Source organism: Morone saxatilis, unplaced genomic scaffold (genome assembly GCF_004916995.1).
Source record: "Morone saxatilis isolate NCDOM2014 unplaced genomic scaffold, NCSU_SB_2.0 Contig18, whole genome shotgun sequence".
NCBI classification, from domain to species: domain Eukaryota; kingdom Metazoa; phylum Chordata; class Actinopteri; family Moronidae; genus Morone; species Morone saxatilis.
This window is the reverse complement of record NW_023339740.1, coordinates 10,325,499-10,350,065: the sequence shown is the minus strand read 5'-3', so window position 1 is coordinate 10,350,065 and position 24,567 is coordinate 10,325,499. Positions and strand designations below refer to the sequence as shown.

The following is a 24,567-nucleotide window of genomic DNA, read 5'->3' as shown; positions in this document are numbered from 1 at the left end:
TGCTCGAAAACTCATGAAATGTGGTGCACATGTCAGTCGTGGTGAACAATTTCGTATTTTTTAGGGGTCCACTATGAACATGGCAAAATGGCACCTTTAGCCGATATGCATAAAAATCAGCACACGCATAGATCTTATCCTGACATACAAAAAATCCAGTGGGAGCCATATCCTAAACCTAACAGGAACTCGGCCATTTTGGATTTAGCGGTTAGATTTACTGAAGCAGTATAAATGAGTTGGTCATCCCAAAAAGGTGCCTAATGGCAAATAACAAGCTTAAACTGACTTGAGATAATACAGTCTAAGTAAATTCAGAAAGTTTGGGGAAACCAGCTACTTGTCTAATTAATTCATGTGTATGATGACAATTTGATGAATGTTTAAATTATTTATTATAGGAAGAATATGAAAAATGTCTTCTCATATGCTGCTAAAATGTGTTTTATTTTATTTATATGGCTGTGGGGATTAATGACAATAGAGATCAGTGGGGCCCCAAGGGCCTTCAGGGTACAACAGCTACTATAGCTGGAGATAATCCACAAATCACAAATTATAAGATACAAAAATAGACAAAGACAAAAAGCATGAATATAAATCTAATGAACAGTTCAATAATATTTAATTTACTTTTCAGAGCAACTATTGTGTTCTAAATTCTCTGCTGATTGCATCAATTTGCTCAGAAAGAGGAGCGTACTCCTTTGTTCTGCTATCTAAAAGCAGCAGGTAAAAGAAGCGACTGAATGTGTCAAAGAGAACTCAATAAATAATGGATGTCATGAAGCTTCTGTGGAAGCTGTCGGCTTTGAAATCCACTCCCCGGTTGAGTCACACTCCCAGTTCACTCCCTTCATTTTATATTTTAACAGGCCCTGTGCTGTATAACTGTCATCTCCAACACACACCCATATACCTCATCTCTGGCTGGGGCTGTCTGCCGCAGTTAGCGCTGGGGAGGTGCTGAGCCCAGAGCTACCAGGCAGGTGTTGTGTCCGTCTTAGGGGCTCACGTCTGCATACATCAGCTTCAATTTCACCCTGAGTTCTCCAGGCTTGAGAGCCTGGTTGACACTCAGAAAGGGAGCAGACAGCAGCACCAGCCACTAGGAAAAATAAACACCCTCTTTTGGACTAGGCACACAACGAAAATTGTAGGGTTTCTGAAAGACCTCAAAGGTTAACTGGTTTTCTTTTGTAGCAGTGAATTGATTTCTGAGCTCTTCAAATGACGCGATCTGTTCATGCTCATATACAGAGGGAGCAGGCTTTTAACTGTGGATGTCCCAAATGTCCAAAAGAAATCATTTTCCAGTGTTGCTAACACCAACACAAGAAAGGTGTCTTGAAATTAAATACCTCATTAAAGTAGGAGCAGACAAATTGATTTTATGGCCCCATGTGACTTTAATATAACTCATATAAACCCAGATGATCAAAATAACAATTTAAATATGTGTTCAATCTTTAATTTAAAAAATATATAAAATCAACCCCCCCCCCTCCTCACAGAAACTCTCAAATGCATGCTGTGCGCTCCACATGTCAGGCTCTTGCACAGATGGATCAAAGTCAGCAGGATAAATGGCTCTCTTCCCTTTGATAATAATTAATTACACACTCAAGCAAAAACATACCATAGCAAATGTGAGGGGATTATACCTCTCTTAATAAAACCCAGAGATATAGTATCATCATTTTCTTACCATCTATTTTACATTGTTTGTTATTTTTTTTAAAAACAGCAGAATTTCTTTTTACGTCAGATATACAGTCAGTAAATTAGTTATTTTAATGTGAAAAACTGAGCCCACTTAAATTTATATATAAGTGAGTGTTTTGTATGTGAAATCCATGGTGTATAACCATGGTGATGCAATGTGTGCTCATCAAAATGTATATGTTCTTCTTTACAAAATACCAGAGAGACAAGGAGACAGCAGAAAATATTCTCCATGTTTCTAATATGAGACTATTGTCCTTTAGCTATAATGTGAATCTTCAGGCTGTCAGACTGGAAAAGAAAGAACACTGGCTAAAGGCCACTTGTCTTTTCACTAAGCCCAGACCGTGTTTGGCCTGTCAGTCCTGGACAGCTCAACACAGACTCATATCTACCCACCTCTATCATGTAAAGGTGGATTTAAAAACACCTACATATTCATGGGTTTGGATTTTGAGGACTGTGGAGTCACTCCCAGATCTAAGCTTCCCCACTCTTGTTTTATACTTTGTTCTAACGGCACTATATGTAAGCCTTCACACAATGACCATTAAAAGGCAAGGATACATTTCCATCTCTATGACCATTAGGAGGTTGTAAACCTGCATGCCAATATGGGACGACCCATAAGCTGTTTCAGGTTACTACTACTCTCACGTTTGAATGGCAATGCTGATACCAGTAGCTGGTTAGCTTAGCTTAGCATAAAGACTTGAAACAGGAGGAAACATCTAGCCTCGGTCTGTCCAAAGGTAACTGTTTCTTGGCTGGGAGCAGTTACTTCCTGAAGTCTGGGCTGGTTGCCTGGAAACTGCTCACATGATAGACACATGGTACTCAATGAGACCACACTTCAGTTTTGGTACAGGCTTTTTGCTGGTTTCAAAACCAGTTAAAAACTTCTCGTAGTAGGTTTAGGTATGCATTACTTTTTTCTCTTTTTTTTTTTTTACTTTTTAAGTAAGGACCCCAACATTAATTAATTAATTAATTAGGCTACATTTAGGGCTGTCAGAAACATTCATGAAAATGTATCCTTAACCTAAATATCAGTAATATATAATAATAAATGTCATAAGTGAACAGGAATCAAATGTAATGCAGCAATTAAACTTCCACCGACTCTACCACCTCTGCGAGATCCCTCCGCCTAATTGACTGTAAGTGTGAGCCGTTGCACCTGTCTCAACGCTGCTTCTCCCTCCGCCGCTGCTGGCCGCATCGCCCCCTCCCGCAGAGCCGAGCGGAGCAGCAGCGTCTCTCCCCTCCAGCTCCAAGCTTTATGTCTGTGAGAGCTGCTCAGCGCCGCTGGGGATATTTTATCGATGCTCTCCACCTAATGTGACAATTTCATACAACTGCTTGAATTACCGGCTGAAGCAATGGGAGCCTTTGGAGTGATCATAGGGATTTTACAGTACGCGGGACTTTATGTTCAACTTAACGCGGCTCTCAGCGTCGGACAAGGAGAGGTGGATAATCACATCTCTGGAAATGGTAAGTTGTTTTATGCCTCTGTTTGTTGGTGGGAGCTTGACTGGAAGAAGAAGCTCCCAGTGTGATAATATTCACTCATGAGGAGGAGTGACTGGGTGGGGCTCAGTGGACACTGATTGTTCTTGATCTGGATGTGTTATTTTTTGTTGTTTTGTTTGTTTTTTAAGTTTATTCCTGTTATTAAGATTGATGTATTAAGTGTTATTGCAGTCTTACTGTCATCTGTTTAAATGCATAACGGTTGTGGGGATTAAACTAAACTTTTAAATATCATCTGTCTGCACAAAAGTGGTTGGATGTATAGTCCAAGTTGGTGGGGCATTTTGATCTGATTGACTGTGACAGATCACTTTTAATAAGTTATTAAGAGCTGGGCTGCACGAGCCTCATTCCTCCTCCACATTCAAAGAGATTTAGAATTAGTTTGAACACTATGGCTTAAATGTCAGCACAAAATATTAATGTTCCCATGGAAATAATACTATATCAGAAGAAACATATATATGCATACATATATACATATATATATATATATATATAGTGAGATCAAGATCAGGATGGTAAATAGCTCTTGGTTTACCTGTTTGAGTTGAGGAGGTTGTACCTGATGTTAGAATAAGCTATGTGTCAGCTACACTGATTTCCTGCCATGGCATTCATCCTGAGAAATGTAAAGTAAGAGAGATTTTTTTGGTATAATCCTAAATTAAAAGAAACCTGTTTGCCCCAGCTTTGCATACTGTACACATAAGATCACACTAGAAAGCTAGTCATATATAATTTATGTCTCTGATTTTAGTTAACTTTCAACCCAGCCACACCAGGGATTTTAACCACCAATATTTTCTGGTGCAAACTCTCTTCTGTGTTACCTGAAGCTCTCTGAATCCTATAATCTAATAATAGGAAAGATAAATGCTTTTCATTCATGATTTGCAGTAGTGACAGATAGTATAGACCGGCAGGCAGGAAACCTGAGGGAAGAGCAAGGGTGATAACATGCAACATAAGCCCTCCTCAAATGAAAATCATGATATATTGGAATTGTATGTGCCTTAGATGGCAAGGCTACAGGCATCTTGAAATACTATCTTTCACACTTAACACATTTTGTATTTTTAAGACACTTAGCAGCAGCACAAATGTTATCTATGTACAAATCTGGCAACCATTTTCTTGTTTAACAGATTAGTTGTTTGGTCTATAAAATGGTGAAAAATGTTGATCGCTGTTTCCCAAAGCCCAAGGTGACGTCCTCAAATGTCTTTTTTTATCCACAACTCAAAAATATTAAATTTACTGTTTTAGAGGATGAAATAAACCAGAAAGTATTCACATCTGAAATCAAAAGATTTGGCCCTTTTTTCTGAATCTGGTTAATTTATTGATTACAACAAACCAATACATCGACTAATCGTAGCCACACGGTGCATGTTACCAGATTACAGCCCAGGTTGGGTTGACTTTGAAGATAATAGAAGCCAATGTGAAGCATAAAAACCAAAACAAGAAAAGCCTAGGGTTTGTACCTTCAGTGTGCCTGAGACAAATTACAGCTCCTGTAGGCACCCAAAGGAGAGAGGGGATCTGTGCTGCACTATGTGCTTTTTATGGAGGTGGGTGAAGCCTTGGGATGCCCTGTTACTGTACTGTAGCACCTTCAGCACATTTTATATTCACAGCTGGGTGCTTCTTGTTGGAACAGAAATCAGAGGGTCAGTTTATAATTGTTCAGTATTCTCTGGGGTTGGTACTTGACCAAATATTACTTGACCTGACTTCTTCTAGTGATTTGCTTACTATGATTAGTCAGATAAAACTGAAAAACTAGAGCCTGATCTTAATATGGGATTTTTCAGACCGTTACTGATTTTAGTGGAGAAATATTCACCAATCACCGATCTAGTGATTTTTTTGGCTTTATGTTGCTGTTTCTTAGACTTTTTCTGAAGCCACTTATTCTGACTCCAAATATTCTTTTGAGTATACAGTATTTTTTCCCACAGTTTTATGCTATAGGTGATGGCATCCTCAAATATGTTTTTCTATGACTAGGTATAGAGGTATATAGATGTTCAGACAGCTTCTAAAACAACCTAATTATTGTCCTTTAGTCCTTTAATTCCCAGTCAGTACTATGTTTTCAAATGTAGAATCCCTCCTTTTGCAATGAAATTCTCTTATTTTTATCAGTGTCTGCGCTTTTGAACATAATTGACATTTCTACCTTCTAGCAGCCTTACCTTTCTCCAGCAGACATAGATTTACTGTTATCTAATTAAACTGTGTGATAACCACTTCATCACAGTGTCTCACCAGTTGTCCCTTGAGCCCTCTCTGCTTAGCAAGTTAGCTTTAGCTCGATCACTATAAATGCAGAGTGCAGCGGTTCCAAATGGATTGACTGCCTTGGACAGGTTAGAAAATCAATTAGTAGCATTTCTCCCAAAGGGAGTTAATTAAAATTGGCTATAATCGTTGTGTTCTCTTTCCCACTCCATGTCACAGATTGGCCATAAAGAAGAAATGCCTTAGGGTGTGGAGCCTTAACAAGAATGAAAACTCCTCTGTTCAGGTTTTCAAAACTTGATCCAGAAAAACAAAATAAAAGCCTTCTATTTTCGCTTTTGAACCACTGCAGCTCCGGCACCAGAAAAGAGAGTTGTGGTATCCTTTGTGGTTAAGTAATCCTCTGGATATTTTATTTTTTTTTTTCTTCAATCGGCTCTTTGATAAATTGCCCAAGCAGAGGGGAGCTGAGCCGTCATGTAGAGCAGAGAGGCTGGATGCACTGTTCTGTAGAGTGCTTGTTAGATTCAGCCCTGTTTCATTTGTTTCAGATAAGTGCATCGGGCTGGGGCCCGGTCAGCCCCTGCACCCCAGTTTCCACTTCAATTGAAGTGTAGATTGAATCGCATACAGCGCAAAATTGTATGTTCTGTGTGACGACAAACAACCAGGTTATATGGATCAGTACCTCGACCTCATTGTGGGCCACATTTGTCAGACTCTCACCGGCCATTCGCTCTTGGGGGACGAGTCTCGGCAGTAGAGACAGAAGAAGCTAAGAGAGAGCTTTGTTTGTGCATGTCTTTTCGTGCTTTTAGATCTAGACGTATAAGGTGATGATGCCACATTCTGGACCCTTCTTTTCCAGTGCAAGACATGCCAACGTTAGTGCTCATTGGCAGCATTCATCCTGTTATCCATTGTGAGCGTACCACTTTCACAGTGTGGGGGCGTGTACAAATTCATTAGGCTTCCAAAGTGTCTGGGATCCTCTGCCAGTCCTCTGCTTGGTGTCCTCTTAATGAGGACGGCCAGCCCAGACAGTTTGCATTGGCTTTCAATTTAATGGAGCTCTGACTGTGCAAGGGGGGCAACAGATTGTACAGTCATGCTGTCACAATAGAGGGTGCTGGCGGAGGCTCGGTAGGAGAGAGCAGAAGAGTGAAAGGATGGTTGAAACAATGCTCACCTCGAGGGGATACTGGAAACAGGAGGGGATTTTAACATTTCGCAACTTGAAGGGACAGCGGCTTCCTCTGGTGACGTAGTTATCTCCGATGTGAAGTAGTTACACTTGTCATGACCCATGGTCGAAAAAATGTTCCATTGATCTTACTGTGGAATCAATAATAAAATGATAATTTCTTGAGACACTGAAATTTTGATTACCCGAAATGGGTCTTATTCATTGTTAATTATCTTGAAATGTCAACCTAGTTGTAACGTTTATCCAATTAAGAATTCAGACAAAACTCTAATATGTAAAAGAGCCGATTGCTCATTCTTGACTCTTTGCTAATAAAAAAGAACTAATAGCTATTAGGGCTGCAACTAATGATGTTTTCATTATTGATCTGCCGACTGTGTCCTCCAGTAATTAATTGATCATTTGGTCAATAAAATGCTTTAAAATGCACAGACATTTTCTCCAAGCCAAAAGTGTTGTTTCCAAATATCTTGTTTTGTCCAACCTTTCCAAAAGCCAAAGGTATTTAACTATCATAGAAGACAAAAAAAAATCCATCAAATATTCACATTTGAGAAGCCACCACAGAAAAGAAGATAGCAAGGTTTATGTCATAGGAGAAAAGTCGTAGAAAACTGAAATCAAAGGCACTAAAAAGGCAGGGAAGAAAGTGTTCTCAAACTGTGACACTTAGCAGTGATCCCTAAAAAAGGAGTTTTTGTGTGGGCCCTTATCACTTTTGGCTAAGACGGTCAGCTCTGCTCAGTTTAATGTGCACTGACGGTAAACTACTCTGACACAGATGTTATTTTAATCGAGAGGATGAAGAATATTCTGTACAGTACATTTGTGATGAGGTCCTGGTTGTAAAACCAACCAGTCACTCAGACTCACGTCTGTTCAAATATTTTAAGCTTACTTCCTAACCTTACAATCCTACTTTAAATTACAATACTAATTCAACCAAGGATAAACTGATTCAACTTTAATTCAACTCAAGTTTAGTTCTTTGAATCACTGCTGATTGGACAGACCATGTCTAAGAGAGAGCTAAGGAACTTGGTCTCTCAGCTGTCCCATCTCATGAAAACATACACACCATCACCTAAAGGTTCTCAAGGGCAACACTCGAACAGAACATAATGTTGTCGTTCCTCCCCGGGGAGTCCAGATGGAGTACATTGTGCATTCTTGAAAGTGGCCCAGAGCACCAGTATGTGTTGTCAACAACACGTGCTACTTTGTGTTGCCACACACTGGGAGGAAACGTAGAAATAGCCTCTGAGTCTTATGTCCCAAGGGCTATGAAAAAATTCACTCTACAGGCCCGGAGTATTGGTGGCAACAGGCAGACAGCTGCTTGCTTGATTACCGGATCCATTCTTATTTCATTATTTTACCTTCCACCTTGAATGGAGGCTGAAGGTCTCGCAGCAAGCAATTATTTCCCCAAGGAGGCTCCTGTCTGTTTGCCCCGCTGCTGACTCTGAACCAAATACAGCATTATTGACTCTGGCAAATTCCCAGACTACTTATTTTTGTTTATCAGTGTTAGTGTGTTTCTTTTCCACATGTGGTTATAGGTTGTCACTTGTACTGTGACTGTGCTGTACAGAAATATCTTGGCATGCTAATTCAGGGTGGTAATAACATTCACATTTATAACATTCGACTCATCTTTGAGTGTACATGGTCTAAAAAAATTACATTAACATTCTGTTAACTTGAAAAAAGTGACTTAATCTGACCACTAAATAATATCTTTTTATTAGTATTGAATGAAATCTACAGCCTCTAAGCCTGTGCTGTAACCCCTGAAGGTTTTTCCCCATAGTCACAAACCAAACATAACTTCTTCCTCTAGTTGGTTATCTGCATGCAGGATTAAGGCTTTTTAAGATCAAGATAAATGTCTGCAGTAGGTCTCTTCATTACAGGAGCTGCTTGTTGTTTCATCCATCGTTCCCTTGGGGCTTCCCTGATTATTAAAGGCATTCATCAAGTTTGTGAAATACCTCTTCCCACAGGGATTTTGTTCACAGGCTATTTACATCCACCTAGATGGAAGTTACGATGTTAAGCTGTTTTCTTATGCCTGTGTATTTATGTCTGATTTTTCTTCTAAATAAATAATTTCTTCTCTTCAGTGCCCTACGGATGTAACTCAAATGGAAGCGTTAAGTTAATGACCCTGATTTTACTAGCTGTCCCCTTAAGGTGGCAACTTTTCAGGTGAAAAATGTTTACACTTAACCTAGAAAAGCATTTCCTACAAGAATTCCAGCTACCTAATGAATGTCTTATTCTTCAGTCAAAAGTAGACTGTAAGGTATGTCCCAACATTATCAAATTACCAGATTTCCTGCATGCAAGCATGTGTTACATACATTCTTCCATTATGTGTATTTTCTCCTACAACATCAGTTTATTCTTTAAACCCTGCCAGTGCTGTTTTCCTGTCCTGGTTGCTTTGTGCCTTAGTGTAGTACATTTTCCCAAGTTAAATCATTTGTCTCCACTGCCTTGCTTGAGTGACTAACTTCAATTTATTACAGTTGCTATTTAAATCAGCAAGTTGATGGACAGTGCAGCCCCCCAGATTACACATAATTACAAATCATATTTACTATTGTTTTTCTTGCTTGCTTTCTCAGGTTCAAACTGTAGTTCAGTTAAGTGACAGCTCTAGGGTCCAAAAATGATTTAAAACAATTCAATGAGCGACACTGTTGCAATGGGTGACATTTCAGTACAATTAATACAAGCACTGTAGTTTATTTTAAGTCACACCGAGGTACACCTGTTATATATACTATAACTATATATACTCAGCATATTAGCACAATGTATATAAATCCACAGCTTAAAGTATTCCCCAGAATGCACCATTTTCACATGTTCGAGTAACAGTTTCTGAGAGCTACAGTGCAGTTGAAACGATTGGAATTGAGGAAAGTGTTGAGAGATAGACTAGCACATTGTTGGTTTTGGTCTTTTTATGCAATATGTCAAGAATAAGCAAAGTATGGAGTAACACCAGCCTTATCCTTTTAATGGTTTGACAAAGAAAAACAAGCTTGCAGGCTTGGAGACAAGCTTCTCCTGCAAGCTTCTCTCTCTCTCACTCTCTCGCTCACACACAAGTACACACACGGACAGGCAAAGATACGGGTGTCACACTTGCTTCTCGTCCATGCTAATAAGCCCTCTGTAATTTAGTCATCCTCAAACAGCTTGAGCTTCCTCCATAGCAGGGAGGGAGAGAGAGTGAGGATCGATGGATTGACCTCACACTGGCACTCAAGCTGGATTTATCCCTCATTTTGCCAGGAAAGAAAATATTTAAGAGTGGTCTCTTTGGGGTTTAAGCAGTGTACATTTGTTTATATATTTATGTCCTTCATCACATTGCTTTCCTTCTTTCATTATTTTCTCTTGCCATTTCATTTTTAATGAGTCTTTGGTGGATAGCAAACAGCGCGCTCTGTGTTCTCATGGCCTCATTTCTATCATTGCTCTCTGAGCAATAGTTAAAAATGCCAAGGAGGACCATTTTAAAAAATGCATGTACTGTACTTGCGTCTTCAAACAAGGGTCCCCTGCCTCTATTAGAAGGTGGTTCTGACAGTACTGCCTTTATGAAAATCTATACTTAAAAAAGGCCAAGTCAAGCAAAGTATTTAAGTGCCAGCTATATAGGATTATAAATGAGACGACCCAGTGTGCTTGAGATTTCCTTGGAAGTCAATATTCACGTCAGAAGTGCTTCTTATTATTACTCTTTTCTCTGCCTGTCTGGAGCCGGGAAAATTTACCAGTGGAGTCAGCTTTTGTGTTGATTTAGCATTCTACCAAGGTTATGGGATTGATTTTTGGTGACGCTACTGTGATTAAAGTCAGGAAACAGTTGGACGTCTGCTGAACAGGCTTGTCAGGGCCTGACGTCGGCACAGCACTCACCGGGAGATAGTCTGTTTGTCAACAAGTCGTGTTTCACAGGCAGGTTGAAGAGGGCACCTGCATAGCAAACTGAAAGGCAATTTGACAACTGTCAGATCGATAAAACCGAGAGGAGGAGGAGGAGGAGCAGGAGCAGGAGGAAGGACAAGTGAGGCAGGAAGGTACGACATTGGATTGGGCATAGTATGAATTTGTGGTGCTAATGATTTAATTCATAATTTTTTTTTACTAAACTCAGGATTCTAAGATAATTATGAAAACTAATTAAATAAATTTTGAACGTTTTTGTTGTACACAAGTGAATTTTTTTAGGTGATGTGGACCAGAAAACAGCGCTTTTTTATTACTTTATATTAGGGATTAAGATTTTCCTAGTTGTCTAGGAGTAATTAGTTAGAGCCAATAGTCAACTGATTATCAAACGTTTATGATATTTAATTATTTAGATACATATATTTTAACAGCTGCCTGTTGAATTATTACGGAAAAAGCAATAATGAACCTGAATGTGTCAGAACAACCAGCAAAGAGACTGAATAATCATCCATTTATTTAAACAGATTATAACACCAAGTCTTATTGTTTTTGTTACTATAAAAATAACTTCCAACTTAACAAAAACATATACTCGCTGATTATTGATACAATGGATGATGTATAAGGTTAACAGATACATATAAATTAACTTGCTACAAACTCATTTTGGATCTCTGATGCTGTCAGATGCTGTGTCGATTCTGGTATCACCCTGGCTCCGTTGCACCGCCATGGCTAAGCTTCTGGCCCCACTCCCCAGCAGTCCAAAGCCTGTGGTGTAAACAAACCTCCTCGGGTACTTTGAGCTTGCAGTCCAGGTACAGGCAGCGGATGGGACCGCCAACTAGCTAGTGGCAGCAGTTCATGAGCAGTTATCTACAGTGGCCGACAAGGGCAAACGTGCCGCAAACGGCAAAAGATTTTGCATATATTTTCCATTTTGTGATATATTGAAAACATAGTGATTTTGTGATATATATCGCCTAACAGTACATCAGATACAGCTGGCACATAGAACTCAAAGGAGTCTTAAGCATCTGATTTTTGACCTCCCAGAGAGAATCTGCCCTGTGGGGTAAAAAAAATAAATATATGAATCCAGGTTTTAACACATCCTGCTGAACAGATCTGTTGATTGAATTAAAATATCAAGTTGGGAGATTGCTGCAGGGTGATGCCCTCTATACCCTCCCTCCCTCCCTCCTGGTTTTCTGCTGCAGCTGCAACCATTGTGTAGCCACTGAGCAGTCAGCGTGAGTCTGTGTGATGAGTTACTTTGAGGCAGATATCAGGTATGTGACCAAACAAAGTAGAAGTATACATTTTCATTTTATATTGTCATTGATGCACTATATGGATTGCTTGAACTATTCAGTACTATTCAATGTGGCGTTTTAGAGTTGTGGCTAAAATGCATAATGTCTCCAAAGCCTCATGATATCATATCAACATCTTATTGGTCGTTGTTACTGAAGCAATATGCCTTCTGTGGAGAGGTGGTGAGAGATGAATATGGAAGTGCAGCTTTGTCAGTAGAATTAAAGGGCTAGGTAAGAGTTGGACTGGTTAACATTGAGAAAAATGTAAGGAAATTGCATGTATCATTAATTGTCATCTAGTAGTCATTCCAGGTATACATTTAACTATATATTTATTTAATTATTTGCAAGAATTTCCTTTTGGGCACCTGTCCCTTTAACACCTTCATTTTCTTTACCCTTTCTGAGTAGGTATGCACCAATACAGAGACATTCTTTATATAATTAATGTTCTTAATTTTGGTTAGAATTGCTCCTCACCTGGAGTTTATGTCCCCACCCTCCCAAAGGTAATGTTTCCTGGTGTTAAATGATGTTCATCACTGTGGTTTACTATAAAGGAGTTCCTCCTGCAGCTCAGAAATTTCCCCAAGGCAATAGAGAGTCTAAAGATCAAAGTGGAGTAACTGTGTGTGTGTGTGTGTGTGAGTGTGAAATCTAATTTTCAGTCATTTTTATGTTTTTTTTGTATTTTTAACAGATACGTTCACAGATTCCTATTTTACATAGATCACACACAGAATTTCTGTTAAAAAATCAAATCTCCCCATGTAACAAGGTTTAGTCCTTTCTGCAGCAGCATTGGTTTGAATCCGACTTGTTGCCCTTGCTGCGTGTTTTTCTTTCTCTATCCCCTTTCCTGTCCCTCTACAGCTATCACTATCATTTAAAGACAATAAAAGAAAAATCTGTTATCTTTCTTCTCTGTAACTCATGCCCTACAGCATGAGCGAAGTAGTGAAATGTTCTGACAAGTTTTAAAAAGCAATAAAAGTGATGGAGTACATTAGAGACAGAAACTATGACAGAAAGTTTGATTGTCCATAAGTTCTACAAAAAACCTTTAATGGATCTTTTCGTTGGACAAGTGAAGAAACCATATCCATTAGTGAAAAGAAAAAATGAAGGAAACATATTGTAACATTCACAAGCAGGCACTGACAGGCCATGTGGTCATTGTAGACTGTAATATACCATAGGGCATTATGGGGTTTGATTGTACTTATTGTCATCTTTAAGCCTTATATAATGGTTGGACTTTTGCCCTTTTGAGCTTGGTCAAACTGACCAAGAAAGCCTATTTTACAAGAGGGCTCAGTTTTTATTGCATTGATCTTTGTGTCCAACATCGGACCCACTGAGGTTTCGCAGATGTGCAGTCTGTCTTTGCAATTATCTTCAATTAACATATACAACCCCTAATACATAACCCATAACCCTAAACAATTTTGACCAGTATTTATATAGTATAGTATACTTTTTGCATAGAAACATCTTACAAGTATGTCTTTTGATTTAAACTTCATGTCTTTTGGTCTGGTAATAAAGCTGTTTTCTCTTCACTGCAAACAGTGCAAAAGTTAATTATATAAAGGATTTAAGGAGCATTTACATTTTATAGTTACATTTGATCTCTGTACTAAAAGAAATAAAGTAGGAGTTTGAAGTTTAGCAGACATCCTGTTACAGCTTGCATACAAACATGCAACAGCAGCACCATTTGTGTCAGGAAAATGTTACACATTACACCTAACATGCTTTTTTTAAATCCGCACAGTTACATTTACACACAAATACACTGTATGCTGACAACAAGCCACAGGGCACCACACACAGTGAGACACACACACAGGGTAAGTCTCCGTTAATGCTGAACACCTGCCAGAGCCAGTGGGCAAAGCGCCAGGAAATGTAGTGAGCTACTCTGAGAGTTGGAAGCATCTCTTTATGCCAGGCACCAGAGAGCCAACAGACATAGACTGCCCACTCAGCGAGAGAGGCACAGAGAGGAGGAGAAAGTATGGAGGGGAACTGAATTAAAAGAGGAAGGAATGTGAGGGTACAGAAGACGCTTGAGTGAAAAAAAGAGGTAGAAGGAACCTCTAATAGGTAGAAAATAAGAATGAAAGGGCAATAGAAAATGGAGAGAGAAGAGTAAAAATGTAGTGTGTATTAAACAACAAGAGGGAGAGATTTGTGGGAGATGTTATTGGGCTGGAGAGAGAGACAGCAGGAGAGAGAGAAAGAGCTAAGGATTTAAACGAGGAAGAAAGGTGGAAAATTGAGAAAAATCTTATGTTTGCAGAATTGGGGTCTTATTGGCTGGCTGGGGAAATGGGAAAGTGCAGGAATTACCTTGCAGCTCTGTCCTACTGTAGCTGTAGATTCCAAGTGTATTTGAGGACTCCCCGTGCAACTCTCTCCTTGACTTGACTTTGACTTCACTCACTGTGGTTGTAAATGGTTGTGGAGTCTCAGCTAGCTTCAGTAATTCTTCACCAGTTTTACTTTGTTGGTTTTGCTGTGAACTGCATGTGGCTCGCGGTAACAAATTCTCTCACTGTAGACGCAGCTGAAACATGCGTGAGATGCATGGCTCGTGTGGGCAGTGTTGCTGCTCTAATCTGTTAACATGGATGCAGAAATAAAAAAACAGATGTTTCGAAACGCACTGCACTGGGCCTTACTGCAAATATCTCAGTATCAGTTTCTGCCAGTAACAAGAAATTGCAGTACAGAAATGTTAAACCAAGTTTTATTAGGCTAAAGATTGTCCACCAGAGAGCTCTCATGTTTATTTTCCAACTATAAAATGTCCCACTTGGTATGTTGGTACCAAAAACAAATCTAAGGGATCAGCATTGAGATAGTTATTACCTCCACCAAGGAGGTTATGTTTTCTGTGGCGTTTGTTTCTTTGTTTGTCTGTCAACAGGATTACGGAAAAACTGCTGTCCAGTTTTCATGAAACTTGGTGGAAGTGTGTAGCATTGGCCAAGAACCAATTACATTTTGAAGTGGATCCGAATCAGAGGTCTTAACTCTGAGTGCCCTCCTAGTTATCATGTCTATATGGTAACCCTAGATTTGTGAAACTATTGCACAAAAAAAAAATAATAATGATAATGATCTGATAATGTCGTTAACTGCTTGGGCTATAGTAGGCATTAAGCTAGCTAGTTTCCACCTTATGTTGCACCATACTTTGACTAGTTATGGTTGACTGGACAATCACTGTTTAAGGAAGAGGTTTAGCGAATGGTTGATTGATGGAGTTATAATTCATTAATTACCTATTGGTCAAGTAATAAACTCTAATTTCAGCATTACTTTACTTTCAATTATCAAGTCAATCAACTATGTAAGATTAGGTATTTGTTGTGATTTGGTGCCCCCAGTTACAATACCCCTGTCACTGTCTATATATACTATGGACAGCTGTACACATGCATCTATTATGATTACATTACTTATGATCAAAAAGTAGCAAATCGACAACTTTGCTAACACATCAAGCAAGTGCAACAACACAAGACGTAGCAACCCAGCTAATATTACTGACTAGTCCACCAGCTCGCCGTCTGCCCCCAGCTTTCTCTCTCCTTATGCCATTAGCTAAATCGATAGAAGATGCAGCATATCAGTGTAGCATGACCAAAATGACTTTAAAGATGTTATTTTAAGGTAGAAAAGTTACATAATGTTGCTTTAAGATTGTATTTTTCTACTTTTTTCCCATATCATCCTTTTTGTGCTCACTCCTCAATCCTTTATGTTTTTTACTCTGTCCCATAAACATCCCTTTGTCTGCGGGAACACAGCCTGTTCAAAGTGACAGATGCTGCTGTCTGTGCTCTGCCGCTAGCTGTTGATACTGTATCTTGAGGATGAAAAAAAGTGCCAGCTCCTGCATCGAATACTAAGAAAACTCAGACAATTGAAATGCCACCCTCTGTTGTTTTGCTCATATATTTTATGCACAGTGAAGTTCTCTGCTATTCTAGGCTTCAGCTGTGGCACCATATGTTCAAAACACATTATTTCAAGGCATTGTGATAAGTTTTGTCATATCCTCTGTGCTCTTCATCAGCCAGTGCCAGTCTAGAATAATAAGATGTATAGAAGAAGGACAAATTTAAGAAATGATAAGAACATGACTGAAGAGGAGAAAGAATTTTTAAAGCACTCTTAGAAAGTGCTTTTTCAAACGTACGGTTAAATTGTTATAGAAAGCCATATCCTTGGCATAAAACTGTAAAGAAAATGCCTTTTCTCTGTTTCAAGACACAAAGGCATCAAATCCACATTTTACCTCAACCTTTACCTTTATTGGATAGCTTAAGATAGGCAGAAAAAGGAGAGAGAGAGGGGATGACAGCAAAGGGCCACAAAGGACTCAAACCCATGGCCTTTGCAGCAAGGACAGGTCTGGCCAGCTCTATCAAGTGAGGTACCGGGGCACCCCAAGTCTGATTACATTTTAATCTCTGGATCTTCTAACTTTGTAATAATCATCAGAACTTTTTCTCAGATGTAATTTCTGAATCTCTTAGATTTCAGATTTCGTTGCTTTTTTTATCCTGAAAGATTATCCTGCCATCAAGAAAGACCTACATCATCAGATGAACGTGTATCATTATGCCAGCTGTGATTACAGTCTACAATGACATTGAAAACAGTTAGAGCAACAGGAAATTATCCCAGAATGTTACCTCTCACTGTGCAGAAAAATCACAAGAAATTGTGCAGAAGCACTGAATGTTTTTGTCTCCTCGTTACACGGAGCTACATAGATATTTTAAAACAGCTCCAGATATCTTGTTATGTATCTGTCAATCTATTTTTCTGTTTTGTATGGAGTGACAGTTTGAAAGTTTATAATGAAAATAAATCTGTAAGACAGCTTTTTATTTGTTTCACATAGTGGCGCACAGTAGAAGAATCAAACAAGAAATCCTAATAAGGCGTACTTGTAAAATGTCTCTACCGTTTTGCGCATCCAGATGATTAAACTTGATTCAACTGTATGTAACTAAGGATGAAGTCAATCTTCCCTTTCCTCCTCTATCTCTGCATATGTGGCACGTTAAAAAAAATGGAAAGATGTGTGAAAGTGACCACCATTGAAATCAATACCTTTTTGTGTTTGAGCCCGGTTCTTTTTAAGAAAATGCAGTGATACACTGGATTTTTGAGTCATCCATATTGGGGAGTTAAAAAAATAGGATAATATTATATGGGCCTTTTTTAAATATAAACAATCTTCAACAGGATCCCTTAGAATTTTTTTATTTTAAAAACTGAGCCTTTTGAAACATTTTACAGTTGAGAAAATCTGTCAGTGCTCTTTGGTGGACAAACTAAGTTTCAGTTTCTAAATTAGCTCAAACCTAGTTTTGCATTTCTGTAGTGCAATTGTTTATTACTTATCAGTCAAGATATAGATCTATATAGATAGATATATCTGCAGTATGCTAATATCTGGCAATATCGACCTGACTGACTTATAGATCGAACTCTATATTCTATTGCTTTTTCTGGAGCTTGTAAATAACATCGCACCATCTTTATCAGGAAGTTTCCGAAGTGAAGATGTTCACACTCACACACACAGCTGTACTTTGATCACAGCAAAATGTTTTTTTTTGTCACATTACATAGCTTTAGGTCATGTGTTTTTATACGTTATAGCTTCAGGCCATGTGTTGTATAGCACACTCACATGACCTGCTTATAGCTGACAGATCGGAGATTTGTGCTTTCTCTGTTCCATATGAGCCTTCAAACATGAGCCTCAGAAACCAGGAAGTAAGTATGTTCTCTGTCCTTGTATCTATCAGCATCGTAAGAGGGACTCATGCTGTAAGACAGGTGTAACAGGACTGGAGAGATAGACTGAGTTTGACTGAGTTGTATCTTTATCTCATCTGTTATTTTTCAATCTCAAGAGAATTTGAATTACAGACAGGGGAGCAAGACAAAAAAAGTTATTCTCAAGTGGCTACAATGTGTTGGGGTGTGTTTTTTTTTTACCATTAAGTGCTGTCTGCTCATACATAATGAACCTTCATGTTGCCATCAAAACACATACACATCCACATATTTAACACCTTGCATAATTATGGATACATTCCCAGGACTTAAATCCTACATATGGAGAGATTTTGAATACTGTTGTGGCTTTAAATAGATTACTCAGTAGCTTACCAGGTATCTGCAGTAAATGTGTTTATTTCTAATCTGTGTTAGTCCTTAAGTGACTTTGGTCTGTGAATATAGCTACAGCAGGCAGCGCATTAACTGAAGTAAATGCTGTGTGCAAAGCTTTTTTCTCTTTTTGTCTGACTGAATGATTGATGTTAAATATTTCCAGGTATAAATATTCCAAAAATATAAGCTAAAAGGAACACTGGCAGTGAACATTTTGCTTTATGAAATTAAAAACACATTGCAAAATGAGAACAAACAACTGTTTGATTGCCGCTAATAGGTATTGTTAAGTAGTGTGCTGGACAACAGTGTCATGAAGACAACACTGAACTGCTATACATCTACAGGGGCCAGGTTCACTGATTATAAACATACAGGCTGTATCAGTTCACTTTTACATGCAGCTCTGTGTGCATACCTTTCTCTATGTCATTCCTTTACTAACAATGTATGTGCGGATTCAGTCTCTCCTCCCTCAGGGTTTCCTATCACGTTTCCATCTGTCTTTCTCATCTTTCTTCTCAGCACACTCACCTCAGTTCACCTCTGCCCTTGTTCTTCTTTTCTCTCTTTTCCTCTCTTTCCTCCTCCTCTACTCTTCTTGGCCCCAGCCTGGCGCCATCCCTACAGTAAGTGTCCTCCTGACAAATTAGGCGACTGCTTGACCGCAAGCAGCAGTGTATCAAGGGCACGACTCCTGAGGGCCCAGTCAGTCAAACGACACCAAAGCCCTTGCGACCATCCCTCTATTCTCAGCCTTTTTCCTTACATCTCCCTGTTCACCACCAGATCAGTTTTGCACAAGGCCGGGTAAATGCCAATTACAGATACGGTGACTGACTTCTCTCTGGCTCACCTGGTCTAAATATATCCTGTTTTCTGAAAGAGGATGGTTCTCTAGATGAGAGGTAGAATATTACCTGTAGTTAGAACAGCCAGTTTATTCTCTTATGACACTTGATGTACGATGATGGGCTCTACATGAAACTTTTCACTGTTTCACTAAAGAGTTGGTCTCATATTTCAAATCCCTAGAGTGACTAGATAATGTGTGCTGTTAATGAGTTTTAAGAATTTTATAAAATGTATTTATATATATGTTGAGTTTGAATCAGTGGGAGTGTTTAGGAGGTTGCTGAATTGTTTGTTCAGCACTCTCATTCCTGTAATATTTCTTGAATGCGCTCATATAAATCAATGCAATTAGTGAGAATGAGAGAGAAAGTAGTGGGTGAGTTGAGGATGAAGTGTGTAATTGGTGTGTTTGAAAACAAGGCTCAATGTAGTATGGTACTGTACATTTACATTTAATCAATGCACATCTCCTCAGATAGTTTATGTGCATTATACTTTCACTATCCAGTATATTAATTAGAATGACCAGTTCTGTATTAATATTGCCTGCACAGCATTACTCCTACTGATAACGAGATCAAAGTTAATCATATTAAACCTTATCGTGGTGTTTGTATTGATTCTATGTGTAGAAGTTAATTGTACAAAAGAGCAAAGCTGCCAAGTTTTATTTCATGTCATTTCTGACTGGTGTTTGGGTTAAGGCTGTTTCTATTCCAGCTTTATTTAGTATTGTAGCAATTTCTAATAGCTGTAATATATATAAATATATAATTTTTATTTAATATGAAGTCACCACTCATCAATTTGATGGACAAGTTAAATTTGTAACATCTAACAGAGGAATGAAAAGTTGTCCCTTAATTTAATAACATCTCATTCATGGTTTTTGTTTTTCTTGTTTTTCTTTGTTACATTTAATCACGGTCACCAGATGGTGCAGATTTGTCTGTGGGTTTTTTTTATAATGTGTTTTAAGAAAGCTCAGTGTGTTTTTATAGAGGAAGGTGCATTTAGACCAGTTGATGTCTCCATTGTGAAGCATCTATAGACTAAAAAGGTTATAAAGTGTCCCCCCACACACATACTGCTGAGTCAGATGATCTGTGATGGAAAATGTGCTGTTATGTTGAATTACTGACCATTACAAGATGCCAATACACAGAAAATGATGTCCTCTGTGTAGGTGGTTGGTCTTATACGTGTGGGATTGAAATGCAATGAGACCTTAATTCCAAATTAGTATGGACTGCTGCACCATCGACAGAAGGATTATATAATGTTCCTGACACTCTTTTAAATTGGTTCATATTCTGCAGTCTTCAAACTTCCTTTGAAACAAAAACAAAAAACGTATTCAAATGCGAAGGAGCTACAGTATTTGGATAAATTTACAAAAGAGTGAATATGAATATGCTGCACATAATTGATTACACATGATGGATTATACCCAAAAATGGCCACTGAGTAACCTTAGCAACAGTTTCATCCAACAACTAGGCTACTGTTTGTTGAGCATCTCTCATTTCTTCTGTTATTCTTTTTTTTCTCTTTTGCAGCTCTCTTTACAGAGGTGCCACACGACATCACGACACAGAGCGGTGAGGATGTAGAGATGGCTTGCTCCTTCCGTGGGGCGGGCTCTCCCTCCTACTCCCTGGAGATCCAGTGGTGGTACATCAAGGACCACAGAGATTGGCAAGAGAAGCCTCCACAGATCACTAATAATGTAAGCTGAGAGGGAAAACAGGTTTTTGTTGTTGTTTTTAATGTATGGCAAGGATACTTCTACCCCAGGAGGTACGTCTGCAGTTGCCAGGGAAATGAATAAAATTGTATTATTATTATGGTGAGCTAGTTTTTTTCATTCCAAACATTTTGCTCATTCCTCTTAGATTGCAAAGCTGTATACCATAGATCACAAATATAGCAAGACATCCACTAACACATAGACAAAACAAAAAGAAAAACACCAATAATAAGTAACTGTCTAACTTAAATGTTTCATATGTGAATAGCCAACCTATTCTTTTTGTACTGTCCATGTTTTAAAAAATCTATTTCTGTTTTTATCCTACTCAAGGTTGTGTGGTATTTTTTATTTAGCAACCAATATTTTTTCATCAAGGTTAATCCTTTCATTTTTTATCTGTTAAGTAGAATTACAAAGTTCATTTTCAGTTTACCTTTTTCACTTTTTGCAGTTCAATTTATTCGGACAGAACTGCTCGGACTGAACCTAAAGCTTACTATATATCAGGCGGAGGGAAAAGCAATATTAGCCATGGCAGAAACCCTCTGGCATGAAAACGAAGGGATAATTGCTGATTAGCATTTGCCAGCACTGGGGGAACAGGTTGACTCTCTCCCATCATGGGGGAACTCAGGCTCCCCTGTTGTGCCTCTAGACACTATAATTGGCACTGAGAAAGAAATAGATTTTCAAAATCTCTGTCTGCTCCATGCATAATTCATACCTATGCCCAAAAGAATACCTCTGTGCCTCTGCATACACATTCACATACACACTCCTGCTCAGAGGCTTACGTGCTTGATGCTGTATAGTGTGTGCTCATACACACATTTAAACAGGCATGTATGAGCCTGCACACACACACAAATATGCATAAAGCTCAACCACCAGAGAAAATGGTACAATAGATCAGCAATCCAGGGAAGCTAAGTTTTGCTAAGAAACAGTGCAGACAACATCAACCATGTTTGTCCACTTTAATGTTTTGCTGTAGTACGTCAATGAAATGAGACATTTTTAGCATAAGATATTTTTAGAAAAGTGCAGCCTTGATCAACGTTGTGTTTCTCATGCATCATCCTTATTTCTGTGCAGGTTGTACCCATGGAGGAAACGTCCAAAGATGCCACCAAAATTAGTGTAAGTTTGATCTATCATCAACTGAACTAGCACACCAAAGATAGATGCAGAGAGAAGATACAGACAGGTGACAAACTAAAGGAAAAATCTGAATGAATGAGTGGAGAAACATGGAAAACACAGATGCGTTCATACAGGACACAAGAGGACATTGGATGGTTTAATGAGAATGCAAATAGAGTGAATCATTTCAACACCTATGGGAGAATGGAGAGGGTTCCAGAGACTAGCAGCTTTGTGTTGGTTTTTCCTTTAAATTGTCACACATCTGTATATTTCCATTCATGGATGTTTCATTGACTGTTAATGCCAATAAAGTTCATTTCATTTATGTTATGTCTACCATATGGCTACATCATCTTTTGTCCCCGTTAGGTGGTAAAAGTGGCTGGCAGCAACATCTCCCACAAGCTCCGTCTCTCCAACGTGAAGCCATCAGACGAGGGCACGTACGAGTGTCGCGTCATTGACTTCAGCGGCACCGTGGCGCAGCATCACCGCGTCCGCGCCTACCTCCAAGTGGAGTCAGAGAGGAGTCAGGGGTTGGATGATGTCAAGCTGCAGGAGCCAGGGCACCGGTCACAGGGGAACCACCCTCACCCCCACCACCAAGCAGAGGGCAGGGAACTGAAGAGGAGATCAGCTGGCACCACTGACTGTAATGAGAGCTGTGTGCTTTAGAGCGGGCAGTCTGCCTGTCTGTCTGCATGTTCTTGACTTATCTCTAAACAGGGACAGCCATCAACACACCACAGAGCTGAGGCGTCAGACGTAACTGGACCCTTTGTGTTCTACGGTTTGTTTGTCAATCTTTAATATTGCTGTTTGGATGCCAATGCTATTGAATGCCAATAAAAGGCACAATTTTATTGACAGTACACATGGTTGTGTCCTTTTTGTTGCTCTGTAATTTGTCTCTGTGCTTTTTCCTATTGCATTAAGTTTGTGTTAATGTGACATTAAGGCTGTAACAACAGATAATTTTTTTTGTTATTTTGTCCGAGCAAGACTCTTTCATTGGTCGAGCACCCAGAGGTTACAATACATGGCAGTGAAGAGTCGGAATTATTATAAATAACAATTTACTGATACAGACACAGAACAGACCATTTCCCTTGCAACGAGCCAGTTCTACTGTCTTTTAGCAAAACATATGCCAAAAGTTGCAGTATTTCAGTGTAAATGCTTTCTAATAATTAAATTAAATTAAGCTTTTTTTCATTCATCTGAAAACTTTTCAAAGTGCATTGATTTAATTTATGTAATCTTTGTTTACATACACGTTGAGAGAAAAGTATCCACATGTAGCTTTCCATACAAGACAAGGCTGTATACTAGAATGTTTGTCAAACTAAAAAATGTATGCCTTCATGATCACATCAAGATAATATATAAATTCTTGTGTATATTCACTCTTGGCACTGTAGACTTTCACTGTTATCGTCATAAAATAAAGTTTACTCTGTGCTACTTTACCAAATGGCTCAAGAAACACAACTACAGTATGTTGTTAACTCCAAACTTATGTTGTCATTTTCTCAACCACAATACAACTTTTTGTCTAAACCTTTATGGAGTTTGTCATCTGAATCACAATCTCCTCTTAACTGTGTTGGTTCTAAGTGCTACTGTTTGCTATCTGTTCTGTTAAATACATTCATTTGAAATAACTTTGGTCTTTTCTTTTCTCCGTGATTCTGCTTTTGAGTTCTGTACTTTATTAAACTCTTAACAATTGTTACAATCGAGTCTGAATATGTTGAAGACTTAGTAGCAGTAGTGAGTACACTTTAAAGCGAACAAAATACTTAAAAAACCTTTGTCCCATGTATATGTTACAAGAGTGTCAAGGGTAACATAACAGACTCTTAGTATTTTTACATTTGATCCATGGTTCTTTATCATTTATCTTTACTGTTTATTGGAGCAAAACACTGTATGTTAGTGAGAGTGTGGGTAAGCCATGTCCTCAGCAGCAGACAAATTGGTTTGTAGATCCTTGTGTGTCTTTAATTTGAATTTGGTAAAATCCCATTTCATGGTGTTTAACCTAATACATGTGGAGGATGGGAAGACAAACATTTTCTGCATACTTGCCAAAAGTAGTAAAGTTTCTACTAGAATGTTAAAAGGGTGTGTAACTCAGTTTTGACTTTTTATATACAATCCCAATATTAGACTATTGTACTAATGGTAATTCTATTAACAAATGAACAGCTGTGTGTTGCAGCCAGCCAGTTCCTTCTACTGAAGTTCTCCAGCTGTTTTTAATACTTGCAATTACTGTTTGTGGCCACAAGGGAGCAGCACTTCCTCTTGTAGGAAAACCAATCACACATGCATGCCCATAGACGTGTTTACGGTATAGTTATATTTTAACAAAAACTTGTTGTACAAATTGTACAGAGTAGTGCTGCAGCTTGCCACGAACAAGAAATATTTTGCTTTGTTTGACATTAATACAGTATGTTCTTACCATATCGCCATTTCACCACATTCTGCCTCATCACCTTTGCTGTAGGTAGACTGTGCAAATAGGAATCTATACATTTCATTCATCTTCTCAGTGGAACACATTTTCTTCAATAAGATCGAAG

At 38.7% G+C, this 24,567-nt stretch overlaps 1 protein-coding gene across 1 annotated transcript; it reads left to right on the top strand.

Annotated features, from left to right (window-relative positions):
- Nucleotides 1–2,953: 2,953 nt before the first annotated feature.
- On the top strand, nt 2,954–23,604 carry vstm2l (V-set and transmembrane domain containing 2 like). Its single transcript, XM_035662291.1, has 4 exons — nt 2,954–3,222; nt 20,637–20,806; nt 21,926–21,970; nt 22,346–23,604. The coding sequence occupies exons 1-4, from the start codon at nt 3,108–3,110 to the stop codon at nt 22,649–22,651; spliced, it is 636 nt and encodes a 211-aa protein (XP_035518184.1). The 5' UTR covers nt 2,954–3,107; the 3' UTR covers nt 22,652–23,604.
- The last annotated feature ends 963 nt before the right edge of the window (nt 23,605–24,567 follow it).